This window comes from Aedes albopictus, chromosome 1 (assembly GCF_035046485.1).
Source record: "Aedes albopictus strain Foshan chromosome 1, AalbF5, whole genome shotgun sequence".
NCBI lineage: Eukaryota > Metazoa > Arthropoda > Insecta > Diptera > Culicidae > Aedes > Aedes albopictus.
In genome coordinates, this window is record NC_085136.1 from 142198901 (window position 1) to 142221096 (window position 22196).

At 45.9% G+C, this 22196-nt stretch overlaps 1 protein-coding gene across 1 annotated transcript; it reads left to right on the plus strand.

The window, feature by feature from the left end:
* The first annotated feature begins 12603 nt into the window (after positions 1 to 12603).
* On the plus strand, positions 12604 to 20355 carry LOC134285198 (uncharacterized). The gene is made up of 2 exons (XM_062845511.1): positions 12604 to 16357; positions 20093 to 20355. Exons 1-2 carry the CDS (start codon positions 14858 to 14860, stop codon positions 20243 to 20245), a joined length of 1653 nt encoding a protein of 550 aa, XP_062701495.1. The 5' UTR covers positions 12604 to 14857; the 3' UTR covers positions 20246 to 20355.
* Positions 20356 to 22196: the final 1841 nt, after the last annotated feature.

Here is a 22196-nt window from a genome sequence, read left to right on the forward strand (position 1 = left end):
AGCTGGACCGAGAAAGGTTAATGAATGAGAGGGCCGTGAACGAGAAAATCGAACGCGACAAGCAGTACTTGGCGCGTAAACGTGATCTGCTCATACAGCAGGACGAGGAAGATGATATTGTGAGCATCAGGAGCCATCGCTCCACCCATTCGACTGAAAAACGTATTGAGGATTGGATCGACACGCAGGAGAAGCCAACCAGCGATGCTGGTACGGGCGTCGTTGGAGAGACGTCCAAGCCATCCGCGCCAACTCATCATACGCCAGTAAAGTCGGCAGGTGCACACGGTCAGCAAAGTACTTCCACGCCTATTCGTGACGAACAAATCACAAACAGCGAGATTCCCATGAAACGCGAGCCTTCGAATTTCATAGACTTGATGTCACCGACCGGTAGCATCACAATCGGAGAAAGCGATCCCGGAGAAGCCGCCGGAGGAAATTCTCAGGTGGATGATAATCTTCTTTCGCCTGCCATCTCGCTGGTCAATTTGAACTCCTTGCAGAATCTTCTGGAAGAACAAAAACCAATCGTTCATCACACGGGGCGCTACCAAAACTAGCAAGGAATGCTCTACTGCCGTACGGTCAGTGGCAAAGGGATACAGCTCTTCGACGCAAGACAAACGAGCTGGAGCAGCGTCACCAAAGCGAAATTGACACACGACGGAGGCGGGAACTGGATCTGGTAGACGAAATCAAACGTCTACAACTTCAGAAAGATTCTGACATCGAGAAGTTTCGGAAGCACGAAGCTGATACGCAAAAGAGGCTGCAGGAATTCTCAGACCGACAGACAGCTCTGGAATTACGCCGGCACGAGGAATTGCAGCAACGCGACACGGAGATACGCCGACTGAAGGATGCAGAAAGGCGACTAACGGATCAACTCAACCTGTTCAGCCAGAAACGCGAGCGGGACGGTGCTATAGAAGTGAACAACGTGCCTGCACATATGCAACAGCAGCCAGAGAGAACGAACCAGCCAAGAGGTCCTATTGGAACTAAAGGGTTTGTAATTGATCCGTCCCCGGTAAGTGCCGCCCCACTTTACCCAACCAAAACGAACACATCACCGCCTCAGTATCAAAATTATGATCTTCACCCCCCAATATCCATGACTTTTAATAAAAATCGATCCCCCCCCTTGGACCATATTTTGCCCCCTCTGATAAACCACCCAACAATGTCTGCTACGTCGTTACCAGTGGGAAGTCCGAGGTTGCCGTTACCCGGACATCACGAAGTATTTTGCCCATCGCCAGAACAACTCGCTGCCAGACAAGTTCTCTCTAAGGAATTGCCAAGCTTCACCGGTGATCCCATCGACTGGCCACTCTTCTTCAGTAGCTACAGTAACTCAACAAGTGCCTGTGGATACTCTGATGCTGAAAATTTGCTGCGACTTCAACGAGCTTTACAAGGACCAGCAAAGGATGCAGTAAGCAGTTTTTTGCTACACCCATCCACGGTTTCACAGGTGATCTCGACTTTGCAAACCCTGTTCGGACGGCCAGAGCAAATTGTACACATTATGATCGAAAAGGTACGGGCAACTCCTCCGCCTAAGTCTGAACGTCTGGAAACTTTGATATCTTTCGGTTTAGTTGTTCAAAATCTCTGTGCACATCTGAAGGCCGTTGGATTGGATTGGCACTTGTCAAACCCTTCATTATTGCAGGAGCTGGTCGACAAACTACCGGCGAATGTTAAATTCAACTGGGCCATGTATCAACAGCAGTTGCCAGAGGTCGACCTAAATGCGTTCAGTGATTATATGGCCCGAGTCACGTCTGCCACAAGTAGCGTCACACTCTTCAGTGCTCACCAAAAATTCGTTAAGGAAGACCGACCGAAGCTCAAGGAGAAGGCATACATAAATGCCCATTCGACCATGGAACCAGGGGGACCCGAGTCTTCGTCAAGCAAATCGAAACGAGATGAAGTGATAAAGGGAGGGAAAGCTGAGGAAGTGAAGTCATGTCCTGCGTGTAATGAACACGGACATCCAGCTGGAGAGTGCGAGAAGTTCAAGGAACTCAACCTGGACGCCCGTTGGAACATGGTGAAGGAGCACAAACTTTGTCGACGATGTTTGATTTCTCATCTGCGATGGCCGTGCAAAGGAGAAGTGTGTGGTGTAAATGGCTGCCAGAAGCTGCATCATCGTTTGCTCCACTACGATTCCAGTATGGATACGAAGCAGACAGAACGAAATGCCAACGCTACGGTTACCATTCATCAGAGATCTGCTGCATCAATACTTTTCCGGGTGCTTCCGGTAACGCTCTATGGAAAACATGGAAAGATAAATACGCTAGCTTTTCTTGACGATGGATCTTCCGTTACCCTCATCGAACAAACCATAGCTAACTCTTTGGGATTGGATGGTCGAACAGAGTCTCTTTGTATTCAGTGGACAAGCGGGATCAACAAAAGGATATCAGACGCACAGAAGGTTCACATGGAGATCTCAGCACTAGGGAGCGATAAACGATTTAAAGTTGGGGAAGCGTACACCGTCGAAGGATTAGGACTACCTGAGCAGTCGCTGGACTTTGAGCAACTTGCAGAAGAATTCAAATATCTGAAGAAACTCCCGGTTCAAAGTTTCCAATCAGCAACTCCAGGAATATTGATTGGCATTGACAATGCCCATCTACTAGCAACGCTAAAGCTACGGGAAGGACGAATGCGAGAACCGATCGCGACGAAAACTCGCATTGGATGGGCAGTCTATGGTCGCCTTGGAGGAGAGCAGCAGCTCCAACATCGACAAATGCATATCTGCTCAAGGACCTCATCAGACGACCTTCACGAATATGTTCGAAAGTTTTTCTCACTAGAGAGTCTTGGAATAGCGGTAGCACCTAATCATGAAGGCCTCGAAGACCAGCGGGCGAGGCGAATATTGGAGAAAACTACTACTCGGACAGATTGTGGTAAATTTGAAACGGGTCTTTTGTGGAAATCCAACTACGTCGAGTTACCCGACAGCTTACCCATGGCGAAGAAACGTCTGAAATGCTTGGAAAAACGGCTACAAAGAAATCCTGGGCTGTATGAAGACGTTCGCAGGAAAATTGAGGAGTTTCAACTTAAGGGATATATCCATGAAGTTTCAAGAAAGGAACTAGATACCTTCGACTTGCGGCGAACATGGTACCTGCCCCTTGGAGTCGTGACGAATCCCAATAAACCTGGCAAGCTTCGCCTTATCTGGGATGCAGCTGCCAAAGCAGATGGAGTATCACTAAATGATCATCTGCTTAAAGGACCGGACCTACTAACGCCGCTGCTAGCAGTTCTGTTCCAGTTTCGAGAGCGTGAAGTGGCGATATCAGCGGACATCATGGAAATGTTCTTACAGATTCTTATCCGTCCCGCTGATCGTAGTGCTCTTCTGTTTTTGTGGCGAGATTCTGAGGACCAACCAATAAAAACTATGATGACCAACGTAGCTATCTTTGGCGCCACATGTTCACCGACTCAATCGCAGTTTGTTAAAAACCAAAATGCATTGGAATTCCAGACGGACTTCCCAAGAGCATCAGAGGCAATAACGAAAAAACATTATGTCGATGACTATCTCGACAGCGTCGACACTATCGAAGAAGCGGTACAGCTAGCCAAAGATGTTGCAGAGGTACACAGAAAGGCAGACTTTTTCATTCGGAACTGGACATCTAACAAGGTACAAGTAATCGAACAAATCGGAGAAGTGCATTCACCTACAACAAAACAGTTTTCAGTGGCGAAGGATTGCAAATTTGAGAAACTGTTGGGAATGATCTGGCTACCCGAGGAGGATTGCTTTTCATTCAACGTGTGGTTACGGGAAGATATGCAGCAACTATTGGATGGCGAAGTTGTCCCTAGCAAACGTCAATTGCTGAGCGTTGTAATGAGCCTCTACGATCCGCTTGGATTAGTTTCTACCTTCATCATACGGGGCAAAGTTCTCATTCAGGAAACATGGCGAGAAAATATTGGATGGGACGACAAAATACCTTTTGAGGTATTCTGCCGATGGAAGCAATGGCTGAAGGTCTTGAAAGAGATGAACAACGTCAAAGTTAGTCGTTGTTATTTTCCAGGATACGATAGGGCCAGTTACGATTCCCTGCAGCTTCATATTTTTGTCGACGCTAGTGAAGAATCTTATGCTGCAGCTGCTTACTTTCGGATTGTAGATAAAGGGGAAGTTAGATGTTCTCTAGTGGCATCGAAAACTAAAGTTGCTCCACTGCAATCCCTTTCAATACCTCGATTGGAACTTATGGCAGCCCTGATAGGAGCTCGGCTGAGAAAAACTATCGAAGAGTATCACTCAGTAAAAGTCACTCGCACCTACCTCTGGAGTGATTCTACAACTGTCGTGGCGTGGATACAATCCGATACACGACGCTATCGGCAGTTTGTAGCGTTCCGAGTCAACGAAATTTTGAGTTTATCCTCAGTGACAGAATGGAGATGGATCGGAACCAGACAAAACGTAGCAGATGAAGCTACGAGATGGGGAAACGGGCCTTCGACGAACCCCGAGAGCCGGTGGTATCGAGGACCTGCATTTCTATATGAACGAGATGGTGACTGGATGGAGGAACAGGTGGAGACTACTAAGGAAGAGATGCGACCTGCCTTTGTCTGTCCACATTTCATAATTAAACCAACGATAAGCATCGAACGCTTTTCCAAATTTGAGCGCTTGAGGAGATGTCTTGCATATGTGCTACGATATCTCAGTAATCTACGCAATGCTACTCGTGGCAGTCCTCGCAAAATTGGAACGGAATTGAGCCGGCAAGAGTTGCAAGAAGCGGAACAATCGCTATGGATTCTGGTGCAATCGGAAAGTTTTCCGGATGAAGTAGCCGTGATGAAGCACAACAAACAACTGGGAACAAAGAAGAAAGCATTGGAGAATTCCAGCAAGATAGCAAAACTACCACCGATGATGGACGAACAAGGAGTACTACGTGTCGATGGAAGGATGGACGCTGCAGAATATTTACCCTTTGATGCAAGAAATCCAATTATACTTCCCCGTGAACACCATGTTACGGTGCTTTTACTGGACTGGTATCATCGAAGGTATCGACACGCTAACGACGAAACGGTGTTGAACGAGCTGCGTCAAAGGTTCTACGTGGCGAAGTTGCGGACATGCCTGCGTAAGACAAAAAGTAGGTGTATGTGGTGCAAAATATACAAATCCGCACCGTTACCGCCAAAAATGGCCCCTTTACCACGAGTAAGGCTGACACCACATGTCCGTGCGTTTACTTTCATTGGTATCGATTACTTTGGGCCCTATCTGGTGAAAGTTGGACGAAGCGCAGTTAAGCGGTGGGGAGTTGTATTTACATGCTTGACGATAAGAGCCGTACACATAGAAGTCGCTAGAAGTTTATCTGCCGACTCCTGCAAAAGGCGATTCGAAGGTTTATTGCCAGACGTGGAGCGCCGCAAGAGATTTATTCCGATAATGGAACAAATTTTGTGGGGGTTAGCCGAGAGTTGCGAAATGAAATACTCAACATCAGTGAGGAGCTTGGCAGTACGTTCACAGACACCTACACCCAGTGGAGGTTCAACCCTCCCTCGGCCCCACATATGGGAGGCTGTTGGGAACGAATGGTGAGGTCCATCAAAGCAGCTCTAAGTACCATACCAGCCGATAGCAAACTCGACGATGAATCACTGGAAACATTCTTCGCTGAGGCCGAAATGATGATCAACTCTCGGCCGCTTACTTTCGTATCCCTGCTATCGGCAGACGAAGAGGCCATCAGTCCAAATCACTTTTTGTTACTTAGCTCTACCGGTGTGCAACAACCGGTAAAAGAACCTGTCAGTGATGGTATGTTTCTGCGAGATAGCTGGACCTGTATGCAAAAAACATTGGACAAGTTTTGGCAGCGTTGGATCACCGAGTATCTTCCGATGATTACAAGGAGAACCAAATGGTTTCAAAGTGTTCGTCCGATCAGTGAGGATGAGCTGGTGGTCATAGCAGATGAGAAGGTCAGGAATTCATGGATGAGAGGTCGTGTAATACGCACATATGCTGGCAAAGACGGGGTAGTGCGTCAAGCCGATGTTTCTACATCAGGGGGTGTGTTGAGAAGACCTGTTGCCAAATTAGCATTATTGGATATATTACCAGATGATGGTGGCTCCAAAGAGGATGACGTGCTTGCAAAGCCAAGCGCGACAGAGGATGGTGGCTTCAAAAAGGATGACGTGCTCGTGAAACCAAGCGCGACATGTGGGGGAGGTTGTAACGTGCAAGCCCCTCGTCTAAAGAGCCAAAATGATGGCCCAAAGAGTCCCAATGATGTCCAAGCGAATGTCAGAAAAGATAAGGGAGATTAGGTTAATGTCACAACATTGCACACCATTTGTAACCAATAGAGCTTGGAACTAGAAGCAGGACTAGATACTATATAATTTGTCAAAACTAATTAGCTGAATTGGACATCATTTGAAATAGTTATTTGTATCATTATTATACATATTTGTTCGTCGCCGGAATTGTTCGGACACTAATTTGTAAGTTTTGCTAAATTTGTAAATTTAAAATGAACAGAAACTTATCAATAAAATTCTAGCTTGAGCTGTCCTGAATTGCAAAACCGACTTTGCTTCAAGATTGCCGAACGAAACGAACACTCGTATTTTTGCACCCCTTGGGAGGAGATTAAATGGTTGAAACGATTAAATCCTATGAAAGTTTCTTCGCCTCCGGAGATTGCAGACATTGGAGAAGCGTTGGCTTTGTATCCTCTCGAAGCGGGTTATCAGAGAAAGAAAGTGAAAATGTCGATTCTCAGCTTTATTTAGCTTCCCACCTGCAGCGTACCAAGAAAAGCAGCGTAACATTGGATGTTGAGGTGAAGCTGGACCGGATATTTTTAAACTCGCATTTTCAAGAGCAGGGATCCAGCCATCCGTAAAACGCACGGAGCTGAAACTGCTACTCAATGTTTATACTTAAAGTGTGCTAGCAATGAGTGGAATTAAAGTTCTGTGTGATGTTTGGGTGACACGATTCGTGCTTTGGGAATTTGCAAGGCAGCCATTATGATGGTCATTTTTAGAATTACTTATGTATGTATTCATTTGCTTCTTAGAAATAGAGGAAACTAGGTCACAACCAGTTTGGTGTTTTAAGAGGAATTCTCAAAGTCAAACTGAGAGCTCTCTCTAGCTTATGTTCGCCAGCTAAGAGTTGTGTGCTTAATAGCTGTTAGTGCAGGTGAGCATTGTTGTCTTTTTGACTTTTGCAAGATTGAGGAAGTGCGTACCGATTCTCTGTCTACCAAGCCATTTAACACGCAGTATCAACGCGGCCATGGTGAGGTTGCCTACTAATAAGAAAAGCAAAAGCAGAACAAACGGCAACAGATCAGGTAACGAATTAGGAACAATGGTTTGTCTGTTGGAATTAGTACACCGAAAGCTCCATTTAGATAAAATCTATTTAGGTCCCTCCATTTAGGCAACGTTACCTTAATGGAATTTGATTGTGTTCAGAGCAGTTGGAGTACTCAAGATTACAGGTAAAGTTGGTTTACGAAAAAAAGCAGAATTAAGAGTTAAGGGACGTTAACGGAGTGTTCAAGAGTTGAAAGCTTAAGAGTATCCGAGAGATCTTTGGAGTTTAGGCCGTTTGATCTACAAGTGTAATCAATCAGTGATCTATTTTAGCATTATGAATGAAATTTATGCCTACACAGCCTCATGTAGCGATGTGCTATCAAGTGGGGAGTTCATTACCAGTTTGAGGATCTCCAAAAGCTTCCTTGAGTATAGGTCATCGGATCTACTATCGTATTTGGTTGTCTGTAAGAGATTTACGACTAAGGTTCACACTCACACAACGTCAGGTAACTATGATCTATCAAGTATTGAGTTCGAAGGATCTTTGAAGGTCTCCAAGAACTCCCTTGATTATAGGTCATCGAATCTACGAGGGCTATTAGATGTATCCAAAAGCATGAAAAATGAAGTTTATACTCACACAGCTTATACTCAGAGCCTCTGAAGTCCCCTAAAATCCCTGTGATACTTCCCAAAATCTCTGTGAAACTTTCCAAAATACCCTGAAACGCTAAGAAACGCATATGAAACCTCTGTGAAATTCACCTGAGAGACTCTGAAGCCATTAAAACCCCTGTAAAACCTCCTGAAACGCTTTGAAGCGCTTTGAAACGCCTTGCAATGCTTTGAAACGCCTTGTAATGCTTTGAAATGCCTCTGAAACCCCTATGAAACCTACGAGAAATTCACCTGCGAGCCTCTGAAGTCCCCCTAAACTCTCCTGGAACCTCCTGGGACGCCCAGAAACGCATTAAAATCCTTGAAACGCCTTGAAACACCTCTTAAACTCCTATAAAACCTCCGGAAATCACCTGAGAGCCTCTGAAGCCCCCAACAACCCCTGTGAAACCTCCTGAAATGCCCTGAAGCACCCTGAAATGCATCGAAATGTCTTGAAACGCTTTGAAACGCCGCTGAAACCACCATGAAATCTCCGTGATATTCACCTGCGAACCTCTGAAGCCCCTTTAAGGCCTCCTAAACCTCCTGAAACGCATTACAAGGTTAAAAACCTCCGTGAAGTTAACTTGAGAGCCTCTGAAGCCCCCTAAAACCCATGTGAAACCTCCTGAAACGCCCTGAAACGCATTGAAATGCCTTGAAACATTTTGAAACAACACTAAAACCCCATAAAAACCTCCGTGAAATTAACCTGAGATCCTCTACGCGTTGATACCCTTTGAAACGCTTCAAAACACCTCTAATATCCCCATAAACCTCCGTGAAATTGACCTGAGATCCTCTTAAGCCCCCTTAAATCCCTGTGAGACCTCTTGAAACGCATTTAAACGCCTTAAAACGTTTTGAAACGCCTTTGAAACCCTCATGAAACTTCGAGAGATTCATCTGCGAGCCACTTAAGGGGCTCCCCTCAAGTTCATCGGAAACCTTCTGAAATGCCCTGAAACGTATTGAAACGCCTCTGAAACCTCCATGAAATCACCGTGAAATTTACCTGCAAGACTCTGAAGCCCCCTTAATCCCCCCATAAACCTCCTGAAACTGAAACGCCCTGAAGCGCATTAAAACGGCCTAAAACGCCTTAAAACGTTTTGAAACGCCTCTAAAACCCCTAATCAACATCTGTCAAATTCACCTGCGACCCTTTGAAGGCACCCTTCAACCTCATGAAACCTCCTGAAAGTCTTTGAAACGCCATGATACGTATTGAAACACCTTGAAACGCTTTGAAACGCCTCTGAAATCCCCATGAAACCTTCGTGAAACTCACTTGAGCACATGCCTGAGAGTCTCCAAAGCCCCACAAAACCCACAAATCCTTGAAACACCTCTGAAACACAAATGAAATCCATGTGAAATGCACCTGAAAGCCTCTGAAGCCCCCTAATAAACCTCTGAAACCTCCTGAAACACCCTAAAACGCCTTGAAACGTTTTGCAACGCTTCTGAAACTCCCGTGAAGTTCACCTAAGAGCTTATGAAGCCCCTAAAAGCCTTCTGTAACCTAATGAAACACCCTGAAACGCCCTGAAACGCCTGGAAATACCTGTGACCTTCCCCCCAATTCTCTCTCGAAATACCTCTGACCATCCCCCCTTTACATATAAAAGCCTTGACCCTCTCCCCTTTGCATCTACAAGCCACTTGCCCTTCTCAAACTTCTTTGCAACCATGAAATCCATTTAGGCAATGAACTGAATCCGTTTAGGTAAAAATTCTATCTAGGCAGTTCCGACTCGTTACCTAAATGGAGGTTCAGATGTATCGTGAGAACTTTTGATGAACCCGTACTAAAGAACATCGCCGTGAACATTGCAGCTCACCTAGTGGTATGCTGGCCCAGAACTGGAGAACGCAAATTCCAAGCGATGGATTCAACCTCCATAACTTTATTCAAGTACCATAGAGAATGTTCATAAACCACGTAGCCTTATAGGGAGAAAAAGTGATGAGTTTCTGGTCAAAGTTTGTTCTCTGCACAAGTTTTCACATTTTTGGTACTAGAACGTTGGAGTCGTTTCCATTGTATTCGGTCCATAGCAGTGCGTTTCCAGTTCCGCACTCTGCGAAGGGTCAGCAAACTGTCCTCCAAATGATCAGCCCACCTAGCTCGCTGCGCACCACGTCTTCTAGTACAGCCTGGATTCGCTGGTTGGGTCACGACTGCGCCCCGATTAGCGAATCGTGTTCGTTCGTTGGGGTAACTGACAACTGATCAAAATGATCTAGATACACGCAAGGGACGAGAAATACGTCACGAGACACTCGCAGACTTGCACAAACGTCCTGTATATAAGAGATGCGATGCGACGGCGGTCAGACGTCAAACTCATTTTGACACCGATTTTGACATTGAAAGTGCTTTTTAGTTGAGTTTTGCCCAAGGTTTTGCCCCAACCAGTGAACATCCAACCATCGAGACAGCCCATCTAACGAGCAGCTAACGAACGAATCGGCAATGTACCAGTCAGTTGGCTCTCGAGAACAATTTTATTCGGGTTGCTATCCGACATCCAAATGCGTGACCCAAGCAAGCGGAGATCAGTGAAGGTGAGTGCACTATCCTGTCAAAGCGCTCCGTCAAACACTTGGGCGTGATGATCGACGATAAGCTTACCTTCGGTAGCCACGTCGATTATGCCTGTAAAAGAGCCTCCACAGCTATTGTCTCGGATGATGTCCAATAGCTCTGCGGTGTACTACAGTAAGCGCAAGCTTCTGGCTGGTGTTGCAACGTCCATACTTAGGTATGGCGGCCCGGCGTGGGGCACTGCGCTAAGTACTAAATGCTACCGATGGAAGCTGGAAAGTACTTACAGGCTAATGTGCCTGAGGGTTGCGTGCGCATACCGTACCGTGTCACACGACGCTCTCTGCGTCATTACTGGTATGGCCCCCTTATCAGTGAGGACACGGAGCGCTACGAAATACGCGGCACAAGAGGCATACGCAGGACTGCCAGGATGGCCTCTATGGTCAAATAGCAGCGCGTGTGGGACAGTTCCACCAAAGAAAGGTGGACCCATAGGTTGATACCAACGGTAGATAGTTGGATTAATAGGCGCCATGGGGAAGTTACATTCCACCTGGCACAGGTCCTTTCAGGTCATGGTTGATTCCGACAGTATCTACACCGTTTTGGGCATGCGGATTCTCCCGAATGCCCAGTGTGCAATGGTTTAGAGGAAACAACGGAACACATTTTGTTCGTGTGCTTGCTATATGCAGTGAAGACGCAACTCCGGACAATCTAGTCCAGAGGATGTGTAGGGATAAGTTTGGCTGAAATGTCGTTTCAACGGCTTTCACCCACATCGCCTTGGAGCTATAGATGATACTAGAGGTGGTTCAAGGGTTCAAAGACGGCTACGTATGTCATACCAGTGCCCTGCGGTCGAAATCGACACTTGCAGCGATTAAGTGGCCGCGGGGAGAACATCCTGGTAACGTTGCTGTCGTGGCGTCGGTTTACTAAGTTGAATCCAAGCCCGCGGTTGGAAAGGGGTCCTCGGCAAGGTCGGGGCAGATGGAGACCCCATGTCGGCACGTCCTTCGGTGTGCTGGATGATAGGACCATACTTGCGGGAAGGTCAAATCGCAGTGCACGCGGTATCAGTTCTTGATACTTGCTGTGCAACTGGGAAACTGACTAAGCGTCAGCATGCTACCTTGGTGGACTCTCCAAAGCGAGTTATCGATGTTCGTTGCTGCAGGCTACACAGCTAACCTAGAGGGTGTGATGTGTACTTCCAAGTAACATTTTCAGAGCTTTCTGGATTTATTTTAGTTTTATGAGATGTTTATAACGGTCTTCGACAAATCCATTGGTAAAAGTTTTTTTGTACACCAAAAGCGTGACCAAAAGCGTTCTTTAAAGCACCAATAAAATTTTCACAAAACTTGTCAACTCACCAACCTATTTGATTTATTGAAGGTTTAATTGCAGTTGTAAAGAGTTCTTCAAAATGAGCCAAGAAAGAGTAAACACTGCGTTAAAATTAGGTTGACAAATTCACAATGTAATATAAGATGGCCAAAAGTAACGATAACCAACATCATGGATCAAATCCCAAGTAACAATCAGCTTGCCTTGAAGGTTTATTCATGTTTTATCCTGGCTTTATACGAGCATGTCAAAAAACTAGTTGTTCTAAACTAGTTTTATGTGGTATTTTTTTACTTTGAACCTTTTGCGTTGCATAAAACTATCATAACTTCTGCTATATACATCTTCAGTTAAAGACTTGCAAGTAGACATGAATTGGTTTTATCACTTATTATATACCATTCCAATAAAATTTGCATTTGCGGTTGTTGTCGGAGAGATTTTTAATAATGCCTTTTAAACTCCGCTGTATTAAAAAAACCTTTTTTGCACCCAATTCCACCGAGTAAATTAAATGCATCTAACTTCCAAATTATGCATAGTTTGTGTGGCGCACTTAGTTTTTGTCATTATCACAGTCACATTCACAACAAATTTTCCGTGGCATGTCTCCTGATTAGGAAGACAAAAACAAATCTGAATTCCATATCTTGTGGCGGTACCAAGAATATTTGAATTAGAAAATGAATTAATAAATAAAGTTGTACAGAATTTGAACTAGTCCATTGAATTACCCCCTGTATATAGATCACTCAAGTTGAGTGAAATCAAACTAGAGTTTATGTGTTCATTTGCTCCACTCCGCATACCAAGAACAGAATGAGTGCCCTGTGTAATTCTGGCGCCGAGCGTAAAGCGACAGCCAAATCTAAAATCGAGTCTGTGCTTCGGGCATCGACCGGGGTTCAAGTATCGTTGACCCCTCAATTCTTTTATTAATGTTCGGGAGGGATACGAGTTGATTGATCGGGTCTTCAGAGGGAAATGGAATGCTTTCTCCGGACGGGTAGAGAAAGTGGTGTGTGTGAAGGCGATTTTTGACCTTCGCGAAATTCCACTTCGTGGATTTCGCGTAATTTCCGGCGACGAAGATCTTCATATCTCGCGCCTATTCTGAGGATCCTAGAACTTGACTCGTCCACTTCGTTCTGGACTGCGGAAGAGGCGAGATCGGTCCCAGTAAAGTTCCGCGCCGTGGTGTGATAGTTCAGTTAGCTAGTTAGGCAAGTTTAGTGCCGTAGTGCGATTGTGCGAAAGGCGGTTTTTTAGTGCGAGTGTTGAACCTTGGATGCGACAGGTTCGTGGCAAGTTGCGAGGCCCGTCACACCACACCCCCAAAGTCAGCGACCGTTTTCGACCCCGCTTTCCAGCTTCGGAGTTTGGCCCGGCGATACACGTGGGCCGGAGGGGCAGCGTCCGTCAATACCGCGCCCTTGGCAGGGCGGCAACATCGAAGTCCGGTTCCGTATCGGCAACCATACCGTGAAAGAGTAGATCAGTCAAGTTTTCCGTGAAGAAAAAGTTTTGGAGTGAGCACCGACCGGTTTCGAACCGGAGTCCCCCGCGTGAGGAGCACGCTCGCTACCTCGACGCCACCGCTGGTGACGACCAGTGGATCGACGGCTGTATCCCGTCGGACGACCACGAACCACGTGTGAGGCGCCGTTGAGCACGGCAATCGAATGATCCGGTAGGAGAACACCCGGAGCAGGAGTCACCGCGTGTCAACCACCTGACCCGCCGCAGTAGCAACAAGCGACCGCCGATGCCTCCACACAAGTAAGATCAAACCGTGAGTACTCTGATCATTTTTTTCCCATGCGCATGGTGATTTTCGCCCCTAGTTTGGTCTACCCGCTAGCGTGGCCCCACCGATCTTTTTTCCCGCGCCCTACCGTTCGCCCGCTTATGCGAAGTAGTCGGCTGCTATAAATTGCACGGTTTTTTTTGCAAATGAACAACGAAAGTCGCACCGCACATAAATGAATTGACCGCACGAAGAGAAAGGAAGAGAGAATAGAAGCTAGAGGGAATGAGAGTTTAGCTAGGCCTAGTGTATAAGATTATATCGATAAAGTAGAATGAAATTGTGGTAAATATAGAGAGAAATGAATTTGGGATAGATGTGGAATTGGTAGTTTCGATGCGTAAGAATAAATGAGTAGTTTGGGCAAAGTTGCGTTGAGTCGTTCTTTTAGTGGGAGAAATCTGAAGAGGTAGATGTAGAAGGGATTTCACGTTTCCGGTCGTTTTTTCAGTTTTTAGGTCATTTTCTGGGGAGGTTGGCCCTGAATCCAACCAAAGGGACATTTCTTCAATCGAACGAAGATTCGTTCGAAGTGTTTGGGTCTTGTTTTCCCGTGATGATAACCGTCGCGAGCCTTACTTTGTCGCCGGCGAAAATCAATTTCACGTACACCAATTTCTTTATTTGCACGACTCCGGTCGTGAGGCATTTCGTTTCCCTGATCAGCCAGCTCGTTTCCCGCCCATTCATTTGGGAAAAACTTGAACCCTACCCTGAAGGGTCTCAATAAGGTCGGGCAACCATCAATCTCGGTAAGTGGTCTCTCTCGGGAGTGGCGCTTAAGCCATTTTTACTTGTCACCGGGAAACTCGCAAGGCTGTCGGGTTACATTTGGCGCCCAACAGAATTGGCAAAACACAACTCATTATTGTAGCGGTTTTTTAGTTTTTGGTGAGCAAAAATACTCTTATTTTTATTTTTCCCATATTTTTCTTTTATTTTCTTTTTTTTAAGCTAGAATTACTGATAAGATTTCTTTGGACTTGATTTTGTATTATATTGAAGTGTTTTTGAATTCGTTAAATAAGTGCTTAAGCAACATTCCTCAGTTTTTTTTCTCTTCTTCGATTTTTTTGCGCTCTCAGTAGAATTTAAAAATGGATAAGTTTCCATACGCCGAACATTTAAATTTGGAGGAAGTTGACTATGAACTTCTCATACGAGGCGTTTTAGATGAGAAAATTGCAGCTCTTGATCTGCCAAGTAAACAGAGATATCTGCGAACGTTGTTCAAAGCAGATCTTAAAAATTTGCAAAATTATCCTTCACCGTACAGTATATCTGAGGAGTACGACCATATCAATGGGAGGATTACGGATCTGGTTAGTGCGTTGGAACGTTGTGGGTTGGAACAACGGTTTGTTTCTCGGTTGTTACACTACTATTACCGTGCGAAGAGGTGCCTTGCTGATCAAGAGGGTGAAGCGCTACTAAAGCGTAATCTAGTGCGTCGTATCGGAGAGTGTATGAAAGGGTACAAAATAGGGCCACCAGCTTCCGAGTACGTAGAGAAAATCAACGATGTGCTTAACGAAGCAGACGGAAGTAGGTCAGGTCAGACGGGGCAGTTTCCGAACAGCAGCACTCCTAAGGCAACCGGGACCGTACCGAAGGTAGCAGGGATGACACCGAAGGATCAGGTTCCAAACGACACAACGGGCGGACTAGAAAAGGATGTACATGCACGGATGAACCACATGGAAAGGATGATCGAAAGCGTGACAAAGATGTTGACGGAGCGTGAGCCACCGATAGCGCAAACCGGTGGCACAGCGGAGCACCAACGCGTCGTAGCTGCTCGGAATCCGATTGGAACACCGAACCGAACGACACCGAACATCTCAACCGAAGAAGACGAACTTTTCGGCTTGCTGAAAAACGTCAGTAGGTTACTGAAAGAGCGACAGGGTACGCAGCAGGTAGTTGGACAAGAACCGGAAAGAGAAATGGTTCGGTCACGTTTATCCGGATTATTCGGCCCAGTTGAACCAGTGGAAACGGAAAGAGCGGCCGAATGCGGAAGAGAACAGACCTCCCGTCATTATGAGGTAGCCCAGGAGCAGCAGAGGGCGATGAGGAACACGAGAGAACGAGACGACTCAGACGATTCAGACGGCGGTAGTTTTGCTTCCCGAAGAAGGGAAGGGTTCCAGAGACGTGGACAGGATCACGACGACAGACGAGCTCGTGGTCGAGATTATGGGATGCGAGACCACCTCAACAGAGTGGAGAAGTGGAAGCTCAGATTCAGCGGAGACTCCAGATCAGTGACGGTAGAGAACTTCCTGTACAAGCTGAACAAAATCGCAGAGCTTGAGGGAGTTCCGGAACGACAGCTTCTGAGGGACATCCATCTGCTGCTGGAAGGACCGGCATCCGACTGGTTTTTCACCTTTGTGGACGAGTTCGAGGATTGGCCGACGTTCGAAAGGCTCATCAAGTTCCGCTTCGGAAACCCTAACCAGGACCAGGGAATTCGCCAGAGGATCCAGGAAAGGAAGCAGCAGCGAGGAGAATCGTTCATCGCATTCGTCACCGAGATCGAGAAGCTCAACCGAATGCTGTCGAAGCCACTGTCGAGGACGAGAAAGTTTGAGGTCATCTGGGACAACATGAGGCAGCACTACCGGTCGAAAATATCCATCGTGGACGTGAACGACCTGCATCAGCTGGTCAAACTCAATCACCGGATTGACGCAGCGGATCCGAGCCTTCAGCAACCTGGAGAACCACGACGAGTGGTCCACAATGTGGAAGTAGACGATGACGAGGAGTACGATAGCGAGGATTCAGCGACGATCAACGCTATGCGACCGCGCCCGACCAGGGAGAACAAGCCATCAATCCAGAGTCAGCCGAATGGTCAACAGAGTTCGAGCCAACCAAAGCCGGACGGAGCAGTTCAACCGGGTCAGCGAGCCTGCTGGAATTGCCAGCAGAACGGCCATGGATGGAGGGAATGCCCCAGGCCCAAAGTGATATTCTGCTACGGATGCGGAAACCTTGGAAGGACAATCCGCTGTTGCGAAAGGTGTTCAGCACACCGACCCACATTCAACCAGGGAAACTAAACAAGAGGAGTGTCAACGGGAATCGAAACACTCCTCAGATTAAAATGGTTCCCAAACCAATCGCATTTAGACTTTGACCCTTTGAAACAGATCCATCACATTCGGGTGAGTGTGACGAAATGTCCACACATTCGAGTGCAGGTTTTTGAGACCGAGATAGACGCGCTTTTAGACTCCGGCGCGGGAATTAGCGTAATCAACTCTTCTAGTTTGGCAGAGCAGTACGGTTTGAAAGTACATCCGGCGGCCGTCCGGGTCAGTACAGCCGACGGAACAGAGTATAGGTGCTTAGGATACCTGAATATCCCATTCACTTATAAAGGAATGACACGGGTGGTTCCAACAATCATCGTGCCACAGATTTCCAGATCTCTGATTCTTGGAGCAGATTTCTGGGAATGCTTTGGGATTCAGCCAATGATCGACGTTGGAAACGGACCTGAACGGATTGAGACACTGAATACCGTAGCAGGACCGTACCTTTGTTTCAACATTGAGCCAACCAGCGAACTACCGAGAGTGGAGGATAGAGAACCGGATGAGACCCTAGATCTGCCGACATTTGAGATCCCGGCAGAACCGGTACCAGAAAGCATCGAAACGGAGCATGAATTGACAGAGAGCGAAAGGGAGAGACTGATCGAAACCGTAAAGAGGTTCGAATTTACAGCGCCAGGGAAGCTAGGTCAAACCGACCTGATTTATCACGAAATTGTGCTGAAGGAGGACGCAAAGCCGAGGAACCAACCGATCTACAAATGTTCCCCTTTTATCCAGAAGGAGATAGATGCGGAGATCGAACGCTTCAAGGAACTCGGAGTGATTGAGGAGTGTTATAGCGAGTGGACCAATCCGCTGGTCCCGGTGAAGAAGTCAAACGGGAAGATTCGTGTCTGCCTTGACTCCCGTAGGATCAACGCGATGACCGTCAAGGACGCGTATCCTATGCAGAACATGCAGGACATCTTCCATAGACTGGGACACGCGAAATATTACTCTATAATAGATCTGAAGGATGCCTATTTTCAAATCCCCTTGAAAGAGGAGAGTAGGAATTATACCGCGTTCCGTACGTCCAAAGGATTGTTCCGCTTTAAGGTCTGTCCGTTCGGCCTAACCAACGCGCCCTTCACGATGTGTCGCCTGATGAACATGGTCATTGGGTTTGACCTTCAACCCTTCGTCTTCGTGTATCTAGACGACATCGTGATTGCCACGGAAACCTTGGAGGAACACCTTCGACTCCTCGAGATAGTAGCGGAACGTTTAAAGAAGGCTAAGCTGAAAATTTCGTTGGAGAAATCACGATTTTGCAGGAAGCAGGTGATGTACTTGGGGTACTTGTTGACCGAGCGCGGAGTGTCTATCGATCGTTCCAGGATTCAACCGATTCTGGACTACGCTCGCCCCAAATCAGTGAAGGACATCCGAAGACTGATGGGCCTGGCTGGGTTCTACCAGAAGTTCATCCAGAACTACAGCAGAGTGACGGCCCCAATCACGGATCTTTTGAAGAAGGACAAGAAGAAGTTCACCTGGTCGGAAGAAGCTGAAGCAGCCTTCAACGAGCTGAAATCAGTGCTGATCTCGGCCCCGATTCTGGCCAATCCGGACTTCACGAAGCCGTTCGCTATTGAATCAGACGCCTCCGATAATGCCGTCGGAGCTGCGCTAGTCCAGGAGCAAGATGGAGAGACGAGAGTGATCGGATACTTCAGCAAGAAGCTCAGTTGCACCCAGCGGAAGTACTCGGCAGTGGAGAAGGAGTGTCTCGGAGTCCTACTTGCTATCGATAACTTCAGGCACTACGTTGAAGGTACTCGATTCAAGGTGGTGACGGATGCGAGAAGTCTGCTGTGGCTCTTTAAGATCGGAGCGGAGTCTGGGAATTCCAAACTCCTACGGTGGGCCCTTCGAATCCAATCCTACGACATCGAACTCGAGTACCGCAAAGGGAAGAACAATATAACCGCGGACTGCTTGTCCAGGTCGATCGAGACGGTGAGGGTGATCCAGCCGGATCCCGATTACGATGAACTGGCGTCGAACATCCTAGCAGATCCAACGAAGTACGGGGAATACCGTGTGATAGACGGCAAAATCTGGAAGTACGTGAAGGGTACTAACCGTCAAAACGACCCGCGATTTTCGTGGAAGCAATTACCAACCGAGTCAGAGAGGGAGTCCATCGTTCGGGAAGAACACAACAAGGCCCACTTCGGGTTCGAAAAGACAGTAGCCGCCCTCAAGGAACGGTACATCTGGCCAAAGATGAACCAGCAGGTTCGGAAGTTTTGTAAAGAGTGCCTAAGTTGTCAAACAAGCAAGGCAGGAAATAAGAATGTTACGCCTCCGATGGGGTCACAAAAGCCGGTGGAGTACCCGTGGCAATTCGTCACGTTGGACTACATTGGGCCACTACCAGCGTCCGGCCGAAATCGTAGCACCTGTCTGCTAGTCGCTACGGACGTGTTCAGCAAGTTCGTGCTCGTCCAGCCGTTCAGAGAGGCCAAAGCAGAACCGTTGGCAGAATTCGTCGAGAACATGATTTTCCGACTGTTCGGAGTTCCGGAGATCATTCTCACGGATAACGGGAGTCAGTTCGTGTCCAGGGTGTTTAAAGACCTGCTGAAAGCGTACGGCGTCAACCACTGGTTGACCCCTGCCTATCATCCGCAAGTCAACAACACCGAGCGGGTGAACAGGGTGATAACGACGGCGATCCGAGCAACCTTAAAAAAGGATCATAAGCACTGGGCAGATGGGATCCAGGGCATCGCGAACGCGATCCGTACCGCAGTGCACGAGTCCACAAAATATAGCCCATACTTTGTTGTGTTCGGAAGGAACCAGGTGTCAGATGGAGGAGAATATGCTCGAATACGCGATAATTATAAACCGGACGGGAAGAATGAGACCGAAGAAGCCAAGGAGAGGAAGAAGCTGTTTGAAGAGGTCAAGGCGAATCTCTCGACCGCCTATAAAAAGCATGAGAAGACCTACAATCTGCGATCCAACGTTAGCTGTCCGCGATATGTTGCTGGGGAAAGGGTGCTGAAGAAGACCTTTGATCTCTCAGACAAAGGGAAAGGGTTTTGCAAGAAACTCGCCCCTAAGTTTGAGCCCTGTGTCGTGAGGAAGGTTCTTGGTTCCCATTCCTATGAGCTGGAGGACAACTCAGGCAAGCGGATTGGAGTTTTCTTTGCGGATCAGCTCAAAAAGCTGAACGCCTCTTCGGCTCATCTAAACTAATAACAGGAGTTCAAGCTATGTGCCTCTTTACGAGCAACTACCGATTACGATGAGTACGAATCGAGAAGAAAACACCTGCGGGGTAAAATTACTTCGATTTTGTCGAACCATGAAGAGGAAATCGGAAAGGTGGTAAAACTGGACCGAAAGTACTTGGATTGAGATCCAAAATCCACTAAAATGTTTCAAAAGCTATGAAAAAATCTCAATGAGTGACAACGAGAAACTAGTTTCCCCTAAAAACACCACTACGGGTCGAAAAATCGTCAATTCTGTCGCGAAACTGAATTTGACGCGAAACGAAACGTTTCATTGTAAATATTCCTTGTAAATAGTAGTTCAGTTAGTTTGTTAGTGAGTGAAATCCTTACATTAAAGTTTTAGTTAGTACTTAGTCTAGATTAGTTGTAAATAAATTAAATTCCCTCACGATTTTTCCTTTAATTTGCCGATGATTGCGTTTTTCGAATAAATTCCATATGTTTGTAGTTTTAGGTCATCTTATTTCCAAACTTTCCATAGTTTTGCACATATTTTCCTTAGTTGAAGTTTGTACCTAAAAGTCGAATTCAAGCATTAGTTTTTTATAAATAGTTTACGTAAATTTTTCAATTAGAACGCTTTATTTACCTTTTTTTTAGTTGATAGGTTTTCTCGTTGCATTCATTATCTTTTTCAAACTAGTAGCCGTTGATTAGTCCTCCAGTCTTCCTTTTCCGGTTTAGTTACAATTTTTCCTCATCTTTCTAGTTTTTATCATTTGTTCCGTTGATCCAAATCCTTTGCCATATCCTCATTTCCGATCTAGTATAGTTTTGTTTTGATTCGAGTCCATTCATCTCCTTCCTAGTAATCAATCCAGTACAGCGAATTCTTCTTTATCGACGATATGGTGTCGATTGGTTTATTTTTAGCACCGTCCCCAGCAACGATCTTCTACGTCGGCAGCTGAAGTGGTTCACATGCGAACGAAATAAACACAAAAATTGCTCTTTTTATTAACACCTTCGATGGAACGACGTGATTTATACTCTCCTTATAGTTTCGCCTGCACAACTAAACACATTTCACCAATTTCGCACCGTTTTAACTTAAAATTAACTTAAAATATTCACAACCGAACCGTTTTTCACAATTTCTTTCTTCCGATCCATAAAACTTTGTTTTTGTTCATCAGCAGTGTTGGCAGAATGTGTGATTTGAATGAATGGGATGAATGTTTGAGTGAATTTATGTTGCGCACGAGGGGTGCACGGATGGATTTTTTTATAGTACGTTGTTCTTCTTCGGGATATTTTCGTTGTCGGCGAATGTCTGACGGTTAGAAAAGTCCTAGTTTATGTTTTTGAGTTTCACATTTAGGATTAGCGCTTTCTGGAAGGTGTTCTGGGTAGTTAATCTTAAGGTGAAACAGACCCCCATTTAAGGTGAGGATTTGATGAATCCGTCGTTCTCGGGTAGAGACCTGGGGTTAGGATTACATTAAATCTCACCGGATAGTTAACGTTTTTCACTTCGGTGATAGTTTTTTCGGGAGAAATCACACCGTGTTTTTTAGTTTTACACTGAGGTTGGTGTTGAATTCTTTTTATAGTATTTTTTGTAGTGTGTTATGTTATTATATTTTGAGATTTTTTTTAGCTGATGTGAACTATTAAGATATTGTAGTATTTTGTAAATGTTTGAATGTGATGCCAACAGTCTGATTTTGTAGTTTCAGTTTATTTATTTGATCAAGAACAGTATTATTTTTCTCTTTTTCCATTTTTTCAGAGAGTTGCTTTGTAAAAACCTTTCTTTTGTAAATAGTTATTTTTTGTAAATAGTAGATGTAATTTTGTAGTTTAAGGGATTTTGATTTGCTTTTTGAGATTATTTTTGATTTCTGCTGGAGACCGGAGTTGTAAAACGCTGATGGTCAGTGGCAGGCATGATAATTCTTTCATGACCTGTAAATAGAGGATGAGTCAAATTTTGACGATGAACACATATGACCCCGGAGGTCGGAAGTAATAACAAAAGCATTATCGAATGACCTTCGAAAATTTGATTGGTTTTTGAATGGTTATTCAACACCAATCAAATTTTCGAAAATTTAGTGAGGAATGATGTG